General features: G+C 44.3%; 1 protein-coding gene across 1 annotated transcript in view; it reads left to right on the plus strand.

The window, feature by feature from the left end:
• The window catches only part of si (sucrase-isomaltase), a 237232-nt gene extending 228493 nt beyond the window's left edge, over window positions 1-8739 (plus strand). Inside the window, exon 49 of the mRNA XM_080185474.1 lies at window positions 8415-8739. Within this exon, the coding sequence (XP_080041600.1) occupies window positions 8415-8492 (78 nt within the window). The 3' untranslated portion in view covers window positions 8493-8739. The remainder of the gene's footprint in view (window positions 1-8414) is intronic.
• Window positions 8740-11277: the final 2538 nt, after the last annotated feature.

The following is an 11277-nucleotide window of genomic DNA, read 5'->3' on the forward strand; positions in this document are numbered from 1 at the left end:
CTTAAATTGACTGCTCATGATAAACAGAGGCCAGGATTCTCCAGCCACATCGTGAACCCGTTGTGGAAGACTCAACAGCTCAAACAAAAGTCCATTGATTTTTGGCAGGACTGGATGATCCCAGTGGCGGGTGGGCCTGAAAAATCCTGTCCTAATAAACTTGTGATATTTATTTACTTGTACACATACACACATATACTGGATAAAGTGAAAAATCAGTTTAACTTCAAAGTTTATCTGTGGGCACATATTGATATGTCATAGTTTTCCTGAAAAAGAGTACTTTCTTCACTATCAAGATAGCTTTTAAAATTAAACAAGTTACAAAGAATTTCGTTAAGGGGAACATACATAACGATCTGTCCAACTTGAAAAAGAGCAAATTTATATGCTGTTCATAGCAAGAAAAAGTGAATTGTGTGAGATTTCAATCCCAATGTTGGCCTTTGGGTTGGCACAAATACAGATCTGGGAGTCAAACAAGGTGAGTAATGCCCTGAGTACTGCCAACTTAAAGCTCAATGATTTTAATGGTGGGAAGATAGGAAGTGGCTGGGTAGCTAATCTCTGTACTCCGTTTTCTGGTTCCTGTTCCCATCTCCACACTGGTAATGGAGCCTCAGAAAAATTAACTCCATTATCTGAGTGAGTGCCTACCAGTTTAGTTTCACAGCGTAATGGAGTTTGGATTAGAATACACAATTGATATCAAATTGTACCCCAGATTGTGACCATAGGCTGGATTTTTATAGTGGTGGGAAAACTCTGTGCAGGTGAAAAATGGTGGTTGAAACCTGATTCCAGGTATCCTGACAGTATCCACAGCACCCTCAATTTTCATCAGTGCAAATTAAGGGTGCAAACCACTGTGGATCGCGAGCTCACACTTCAGACTGCTGACCTGGCCAGCTTTTTAAGGACTCCTCGTTCATGGCTGTTCAGAGCTATCATAAACCATAGTCTGGATGAAGGAACCTTTTGATGGGTAAGTTCAAAAGATTTTATAGATGTCCCTCCAACCACCCCTCATGGACGCTCATACACTCCATGCCGTCTCATGCACCTCCACCCATTCCATGTGGGCCACCATTCACCAGAAATTCAGCTGCACTAGCCATGATAAATACTGTAGCTACAAGAACAGGTCAAAAACTGGGAATCCTGTGGTGAATAACTCACTTCCTGACTCCCCAAAGCCTGTCCACAGTTTACAAAGTGAAAGTCAGGACTGTGATGAAATGCTCTCCCCTTGCCTGTATAAATGCAGTTCCTACAATACTCAAGAAGCTTGACACCATCCAGGACAAAACTACCCATTTGATTTGCATCCCTTACACAAACATTCATTCCTTCCTGCTGCATAATAGCAGCATGTATACCATCTTCAAGATGCACTGCAGGAACTCACCAAGACTCCTAAGACAGGACCTTCCAAACTCACGATCACTACCATCTAGAAGGGCAGGGGCAGCAGATGCATGGACTACCACCACTTAGGAGTTCCCCTCCAAGCCACTCACCATTGTGACTTGAAAATATAAACTGTCCATTATGCAGAACCCTTTAATGTATCAAGAGCAGAAACTGCAAGCACTTTAAACAACGCTATGTAAACAAACATTGTGCAATTGACAGATATCAGAGAGAATTGTCAATCAAGCAATGCCTTCCATTGGTCACAGCTGTTTCAACAAACTAATGAATGTCTCAGCCAAGAATGCATAATAAAGCTTGGCTGAGAGTCCAGATATCTATTAGTCCATTTAAATAGATGTTCCGCAGGGAAGTGATGTAGCTTGACATGGAACATATGAGGGACAATTGAGTCATAGAAGTTTGCAGCATGGAAACAGGCCCTTTTGCCCAACTTGTCCATGCTGCCCCTTTTTTTAAGCTTTAGCTTTACCAATATCTTATACAACTTCAACAAGATATCTCAACTCCTGATTCAATGTCCTGACCAATGAGACCAAACATGCCAAATGCCTTCTTTACCATTCTTTACTATTCTGTCCACCTGTGACTCCACTTTTAAGGAGCTATGAACCTGTACCCTTGATCTCTTTGTTCCATAACTCTCCCCAGTGTTCTACCATTAACTGAGTAAGTCCTGCTCTGGTTCAATCTGCTAAAATGCATCACATCACATTTGCCATTCATCAACCAAATGCCCACTTGATCAAGATCCCGTTGCAATCCTAGATAACCATCTTCACTGTCCACTGTGCCAGCAATCTTGGTGTCATCTACAAACTTACGAACCATGCCTCCTAAATTTTCGTCCGAATCATTATATAAATGACAAATAACAATATATCCAGCACCGATCCCTGAGGCACACCACTGGTCACAGGTCTCCAGTTTGGAAAACAACCATCTATAACCACCCTCTGTCTTCTTTCATCAAAGCAATTTTGTACTCATTTAGCTACCTCACCCTGGATCCTTAGATTTAATCTTATGCGACAACAACCATGTGGTACCTTGGTAAAGGCCTTGCTAAAGTCCATGTAGATGACATCAACTGCACTGCCCTCATCTATGTTCTTGGTTACCCCTTAAAAAAACTCTATCAAATTTGTGAAACATGATTTTCCACTCACAATGCCATGCTGACTATCCCTAATCAGTCCTTGCCTGTCTAAGTGCCAGTAGACCCTGTCTCTCAGACTACCTTCTAACAACTTACCCACTATAGATGTTAGATTCACTGGCCTGCAGTTCCCAGGCTTTCCCCTGCAGCCCTTCTTAAACAAAGGCACAACATTTGCCACCCTCCAGTCTTCAGGCACCTTACTTGTGGCTGTCAATGATTCAAATATCTCTGCCAGGGACCCACAATTTCCTCCATAGTCTCCCACAGCATCCTGGGATACACTTCATCAGATCCTGGGATTTATCTACCTTGATGCATTTTAGACTTCCAGCACCTCCTTATTTATTTCCTCAAGATCCCTGACATCCATGCCTTTCTTAACAGTAAATACTGCTGAGAAATATTAATTTAGGATCACATCCATCTCTTGGGGATCCACACATAGATGAACCTTTTATTCCTTAACAGGCCTACTCTATCCTTAGTTACTCTTTTACCCTTTATGTATTTGTAGAAGCTCTTTGGATTCCCCTTTGCCTTATCTGCCAAAACAATCTCATGACCCCATTCCGCCCTCCTGATTTCTCTCTTAGCTCTACTTCTATGCGCTCTATATTCTTCAAGAGATCCACTTGATCCCAGCTGCCTATGCATGTTATGTGTCTCCTTTCTCTTCTTGACCAGGGCCTCAATATCACGAGTCATCTAAGGTTCCCCACTCCTACCATACTTGCCCTTCAGTCTAAAACAAATGTGTTTTGAACCCTGGGGAACACATTTTTGAAAGCCTCCCACTTGCCAGCTATTCCTTTGCCTGCCAACAGACTCCCTCAATCAACTTTTGAAAGTTCCTGTCTAATACCATCAAAATTGGCCTTGCCAATTTTAACTTTAGGACCAGACATAAAGTTCTCCATAGCTATCTTAAAACTAATGGAATTATGATCACTGGTCCCAAACTGATCCCTCACTAACACTTCTGTCACCTGCCCTTTCTTATTTCCCAAGAGGAGGCCATGTTTTGCCCCTCTCTAGTCGAGACATCCACATACTAAATGAGGCTATAGGTTGGCATTGAGGATACAAAGGGCCTTGGAGATGGGTAGGGAGCATGAATCGGCATGGATGGGCTAAGGGGTATGTGGTGGGAGTGAGGGGATGTGAGGGATGAGGGCTAGAGTGTTTTTTTGTTTTATTGAATTCACTGTAACTGAGACTAAGTTCCAGAGCACTGAGGTGGGCATTTTAAAAAGCCCACCTCAGCTGTCTCCAAACTCGTTCTGGGGGCAGTGGGCCTGATCCCTGTTATCCCTGGCACGCCACCCTCCCCCTCTACCATCCCCCCAGAGAAAATCTCACCTTTGCTGCCACTTTCTGGACAGCTCAAAAATCAATAGAAAGAATAATTGGGTAGTGTTTACAATGGACAGCCAGTCTGTTACCAATGGTTTTCACCACCATTGAAGTTGACTTTTATCCTACTTGTGTAGAAGTCTTCCTATTGTGACACCATGAAGTTCCACCTCATTGCTGTCATAAATAGGAAGAAATTGAAGGTTATCCGTCCATTCGGATTGCTGCCAGGAACTCTCTAATCATCCATTTCAAAGCCAAAAACACAGCAACAAGGACCAATTAAGAGATAGAAATAAGTGTACAACAGAATGCACTTTCCCTTTAAGCCTTAGATAAAGAAAATGCAGGTATATTCTGTTAATTGGATATTTCCAGGTAAAATGAAGTCATCCCATTTATCAGATTATCCCCATTAAGCAAACCTCATTAGTATTGATTTAAATTCATTCAAAATCAATTATTCTGGGAATATTCCCAATTTATATGAATGTCCCTATTATTCTTCTTCCTATTAGCTGACATTAAGTGGAATATAAAAATATAATGTTTCAGTAAGAGTGAGAGACAAAAATTGACTTTTGAAACAGAAGATGGAACATAATCAAGTAGAAATCGCAATGTGTATTGTCTGATACATACAGAAGCTTTGCAAGTTAAAAGCTTTGTTAATTTGGTATAAACATCGATTTATAATGCTATTTTTGTCCCACAGTTATAAATATCATAATCTAGTGTGCTATACAATTTTACAGTAATAGAAGCTGACACAAACAGTAATATGATAAGAAAGGGCAGAAGTTGATGATCACAATAAACTGGAGGGAATGCTACCAAAGCCATTTTTGAAAGGCCTAATAGGATTAAGTCTCAATTGGGTATGTATCTTCCCAAAGTCAGCCTTATGAGTTCCCCTGAGGGGAATATCGCTCCCGAAATGCTATTGTGGAGCAGATATCTCACCCCCCGATTGCTGCTAGACAATCATGAGAACATAAGAGAAAGGAGTAGAAATAGGCCATTCAGCTCTTTAAGCCCTCGTCACTAGTCAATGAGATCATGGCTAATTATAGAATCATTGAATCCCTACAGTGCATTTGGCCCATCGAGTCTGCACTGACAACAATCCCACCCAGGCCCTATCCCCGTAAACTTCACGTATTTACCCTGCTAGTCCTCCTGACACTCGGGGACAATTTAGCATGGCCAATCATCCTAACCTACACGTTGGACTGTGGGAGGAAACTGGAGCACCTGGCGGAAACACACACAGATATAGGGAGAATATGCAAACTCCACATAGACAGTGACCCAAGGTTGGAATTGAATCTAGGTCCCTGGCGCTATGAGGCAGCAGTGCTAACCACTGTGTCACCGTGTTGACTTCGATGCCATATTCTTGCGCTATCATCATATCCATTGATGTTTTTAATATGTAAAAACCTATCGATCTCAGTCTTGACCGTATTCAATGACTGAGCCTCCACAGCTCTCTGGGCCAGAGATTTCCAAAAATTCACCACCCTCTGAATGAAGAAAATCCTCCTCATCTTAGTCCTAAGTGACCTACACCTTATCCTGAAATGGTATCCCTGGTTCTAGATACCCCAGCCAGGGGAAATATTTTTCCTGCATCTACCTGTAAGGATTCTGTATGTTTGAAGAAGATCACCACTCATTCTGCTGAACTCCAGAGAATAAAGGCCCCATCTATTTAGTCTTTCAGAAGATTGTAGCTCTCCAGCAGCAGCAGCCCCACCAGGGGTGAGGTGTCTGCTGCTATTACAGGAGGCACAAGCAGAGAATTGTTGATGAAGCCCAGAAATAAGCTAAGTTGGGCAGATTCACCAAGTGCCACATGGAGAGGTGCAATATAAGGGGAGTGTGACTGTTAGGGCAGGCAGGATTTTCACTGATCATTCGGTTAGGCATGGCTGCCCAAGGAGAAGGGACCTCTTTACTAAGCTGCGATCATTCTCGCCACCCTTGGGCTAAATTGGAGGAAGGCAGCAGGGTCTTGACTTCACACCTTCTCCTCTAATCACACATTCCCCCCCTTATTGTCCTCACCACCTCATCTCCAAACCTGGCTGTGGCGGAGAAACATTAAATCCTGCCCAAATTAAATCAATCCCAAAATGACAATAAAGGGTTGGAAATTTATTTGTGGGAAATCAATGACTATTGCTAATAAGAATCAAGTGTTGCTTATTTAAAGGATTTTGGAAGTGATTTTCATCTTCAGACGTGAGTCAATTATAATTTAGTTAGCTCTTTGTCAAGATGGGTTGAATTTCATGCAATTATCATGTAATAGAGTAGAAATTCATTTTGGCATGGAATGGCTGCCTTGCTGGGAGTGCGTGCCAGAGTCCAGAGAACATAGCTTAACTGAAATTAGGTCTTGGCATTTACAACCTTCTGTCCCCTGGCCAATTGCGCTCCTGGCATGGTCTGAATTTGCAGGATCAGGTGAGGCACAGCAGGGAACGCCACTCGTTCCTGGGGAGGAAAATGGATGTTAAGCCTTGTCACAGTGTTAAAGAGTTAGGTCTGCCAGCCACAGACTTTACAAATCTTGCTGTCAATCAGTCATTCTGCAATTTACTGCCTGAGGTAAGTAGGCCTCTTAGTGTTGGCTCTACTTCCACAACTGCAATGTCCCATCAAAAGTAACTGTCTACTTAGTGCATCTCTACAATATACCAGGAGCAACTTGGGTGCAACTGGTAGAGGTTTGAGCAGATGTCACAGTGCCAGTTTAACCTCTCTTAACGGTGGCCACAGCTATTCAGTTATAGTAGTTTAATTCTTCCTGCGCTCTCTGGCGGGAAAATCAGTTCAATTGCCACCGAGTGAGTTGGTGCGATCATAATCCACCCACACTTAGACAGTCATAGGATCATACAGCGCAGAAGATTGCCATTTGGTCCATCGAGCCTGCACTGACCACAATCCCACCCAGATCCCATTTCAGTAACCACACATATTATCATCCTAATCCCCCTGACACCAAGGGGCAATTTAGCATGGTGAATCAGCGTGGCAATTTAGCATGGTGAATCGGTTTCCTTCCACATGTCCTTGGACTGTAGGAGAAAACTGGAGGACCTGAAGGAAACCCACGCAGACATGAGGAGAATGTGCAAACTCCACACATACAATCACCTGAGGCTAGAATTGAACCCGGGTGCCTGGTGCTGTGAGGCAGCAGTACTAACCAGTGTGCCATCATGCCACCATTTTTTTGGATGGTGGGGTAATTTGTGCTGTGAAGCAGATGTGAGGATTGAAAGGCCAAAGCAGAACAGGCTCCTCAGAGATCTGGGCACTGCTGTTAAAGGGTGCCCCAATCTCAAGGTAAAGTTGAAGGACCTCATCACTCCCTTCCCACATATCATTACCCCCGCAGATAGGGGGAACACCCCCATCCTTGATACCAGAGGGCCACCTTCTTCGCCCACCCCCATCATTAAGTGACTGAGTCAAGCTCCCATACAATGCAAGAATACCGGCCACCCATCCTTGCCGGTATTGAGGCAATTTGCCCCTCCCTCGCCTTTCCCCCTCAAATGAGCAATGCACTGCTGCGGGGTAGCCTAGGCCCCACCACATTCAGGCACCACCCCTTGCCAGGGTCAGATGGCACCTCCAGGGGGCTAGATCACTGCCCACCCATGTCCTTGATCACCGGAGACTCCAATGGCCTCTGAGCACCCTGGTGTGGCCATCTCATTTGGCTTCCACTTGTGGAGGCCAACGGTGGTTCCCACCAGCTTCCCGTTGTGCCGGAGGGTGGGTAAATACTGGGAGCTGGCTGAATCAGGCTAAAACCCCCAGAAATGTATATTTAAATGCTGATCAATACGCTGTTCACGTCCTCACTGAACATGAATCAGATTATGTTCTCAGCCAGGGCCAAGTAGAATCCCAAAAGGGATTCTTCTTAGTGCAAATTGCGTTTGGCCTCTCTTGCATTATTGTCTGACCATAACTCGATTTGCACCTGGGAGTGCTGGGCTGGAGAATTGGCCCCAACTTTATAAGACCCGAAATATCCTGCTACATAAAGCTGTCAAATCAAGTCTGTTGCAATACATAAAATGAAAATAGTTACTTGGGGAAGTAATGATATTGGGGAATATAAAAGGCAAAGGGAATTGTGATTAAAACAACAATGCCGCATAACTTAAATAAAATGATGGAACATGTTCTCAACACAAGAGCTCAACTCAACCTCTCTTCCTACATAGCTCCCAATGCCATTTCAATAAAGATTGTTCATTTTATATTGAAAAAATGTTAATTCAAGAAACAACTTTATCACTCTGATGCCTACCAGACATTAGCTTATTTTCATTCCTTTATTGGGAGCAATTCAATAATTTACTGTTGCCGCTAAAATATTGGGAAAGAGACTGAGAAGGAACATCTTCCTTGTCTAATTTTCTTTCTTCATTTGCAGAAACTCACTGTTGATATGACAGATAAAACTTTCTACATCGATAAACTGGTATCAATTTCTTGGAAAACAACACCCTGAATATCAATTCACGAAGTCTGAATGAAAATTATCGACATGTTAATAATTTTGTGGGAGAATTTTGTTCTTAAGTTTTGATAAATTAAGATTTTCGTGGAACGTATTGAAGAAAGGATTTCTATGAAAAATCCTAAGGCAATTACAATAATTAATAATTGGATATACATTTATTTTAAATAATTGGATTTTTCAGTGAATTTATAGAAACTCTGTTCAAACTCTTTCCATGTGCTGCATTTTTGAAATAAAGGGCTCTTTATCACTGCTATAATTGTATTAGAATGTGTTTTTATACTTCAACGCAGTGCTGTTGTAACTATTGCCTGCTTAATACACTGCCACAGTGAATCTGTCAGCATGGTTGGAGACCATTCAGGAGTGTTGCATCAGTAAGGGTCATGGGGTTTTGTTCATGGTGCATGTGTGAGGGAGGATAGATAGTCAGGAATGATCAAGGGCAGTCTTGCTTATTCTTGTGGAGAATTATTGCCTTGAATGTACAGAAACAAAGACTGCTCTATCGTGTGCATCTTTGAAAGGGTCCAGGCAAATAGCTACGTCTGAGCTATTTACATAAGTTACTTGGACTCAGGCACAAGGGGAACTTTGCTAATTGTACCAAGTGTGACACCGCCAAGGGCATTGATCTTAGAGGTGGGGAATTAAAGCACAATTTAATGTGGGAATTCAGATAAACAGGATGATGACTGCTTATTTATTGTCGCAAATTTTGGGGGTGATTCTCCCATCACAGTCCGCAACTTTTCTAGCAGGTCAGGGTAGGAGGTGCACGTCACCGGACTTGTTCTGGGATTTGCACATGATGCCTGACGAAGGGGCAAACCCCGAAAGCTTGTGAGTTTACTATCAAATAAATCGGTTGGACTTAAACCTGGTGTTGTCAGACTTCTTACTGTGTTTACCCCAGTCCAACGCCAGCATCTCCACATCATTTGCACATGCGCCAGGAATGCAAGTGCATCTCCCAGAGACGGAGAACAGTCAGAGTCCAGACCACGCTGGAAACCGACGGGAGTCATTTGAATCTTTTTTAATGTAGTTTAAATGTGTTTAGCATTTCATTATCAGTGATTGAACTGGCCAGCAAACGAGGAGACTGACAGTTTGGGACCATGTGCAGAGTTCCAGAGCTGTCAGACTCTGGCGCGAATAGGCCCCGCCCCCTGACCTTCTAATGAGATTCCCAACTGTGACCTCTGCAGTGCACAGAATGGGGAGATGTGAGTGAGAAGTTGAAGTGAGAAAACAGTCGTGATCTCGAACAGTTTTCCCACCAATTCAGCACTTTTGAGAGAATCGCCCCTGGGGCGTGACTTTTCCCCCCAAAAAATTATAAGTGCCCAATGGTCAGGAAATGGGAGGTTTTCCCACTTATTTTTTGGGTGAGGTTAGTGAAATGCATTTCCAGCACTCTGTGCAATGCAGAAGCCATCAGGAGGGCTTATCCCACTGGAGAGGTTGGCATACACTGGAGATCGGCGCATGCACAGTGGCCTGCTCAACAGTTTGATACCGACCTTCCCAGTGGGATTAGCCCCACCGCCCCCCCCCACTCCCCATCCCACCCCCTGGCTGCAGGCATGAATTTCCTGATGGCTTCTGTATTGCACAGAGTACTAGAGTCATTGAGGTTCACAGCATGAAAACAGGCCCTTCGGCCTTACTTGTCCATGCTGCTCCTCTTTTTAACACCTAAGCTAGTCCCAGTTGCCCGTGTTTGGCCCATATCCTTCTATCCACCTTACCCATGTAACTTTCTAAACGCTTTTTAAAAGATAAAATTGTACCCTCCTCTACTACTACCTCTGGCAGCTTGTTCCAGACACTCACTACCCACTGGACCCTTTTGTATCTCTGCCCTCTCACCTCAACCTATGCTCACTAGTTTTAGACTCCCCTATCTTTGGGAACAGATGTTGACTATTGAGCTGATCTATGCCCCTCTCTTGTTTTATAGAACTCTATAAGATCACCCTTAAGCCTCCTACGCTCCAGTGTATAAAGTCCCACTCTATCCAGCCTCTCCTTATAACTCAATCCATCAAGTCCTGGTAGCATCCTAGTAAATCTTTTCCGCACTCTTTCTAGTTTAATAATATCCTTTCTATAATAGGGTGACCAGAACTGTACACAGTATTCTAAGTGTGGCCTGAGAGTATACTGGGAGATTGGTTGACATGTCTCCCCGCAATTGCCAGCTTCCAAACCCCATGTCCAGATCCCCCCCCCGGACATTGCTGGACTAGATCCCCCCCACATCCCCCCACCCCCCAGACATCGACAGCCCCATCCTCTCCACCTCTGATTACTGGCCAACGCCTCCCCCCTACTGAACGACGGCCACCTGATAGTCGGCCCCAAACACTGGTTGCCGGCTCTGACCTCTGTTGGCTGGCCCTGGTCCCCAATCACTGGCCCCACATGAACCCCCATCTCCCAATGCAGAGTTCTCTCCACTCCTGGCACCCCTCTCATTCTGGCTCTGCCCCCATAAGGCCCTGCCTCTTCAGGCCCCACCCCTTGGCACTGCCTGATGCCTGGTGGACACTGTTGGTGTGCCAGAATGGCAGTGCTAGGGTGCCTGGTGGCCACTGCCGGTGTGCCAAGCTGGCAATGCCAGGGTGCTAGACCAAGAGGCACTGACCCACCCCGCCCTCGACTTCCCGGAGCCTCAATCGCCTTTGGTCCTAGTGAAGCCATCACATCAGGTGCTGATTGGTGGGGACCATGATACCCACTGGTTTTGACCTCTACAGGTGGGTTC

The sequence above is a fragment of the Carcharhinus amblyrhynchos genome, chromosome 3 (assembly GCF_965287045.1).
Source record: "Carcharhinus amblyrhynchos chromosome 3, sCarAmb.v2.hapA, whole genome shotgun sequence".
Classification (NCBI taxonomy): Eukaryota; Metazoa; Chordata; class Chondrichthyes; order Carcharhiniformes; family Carcharhinidae; genus Carcharhinus; species Carcharhinus amblyrhynchos.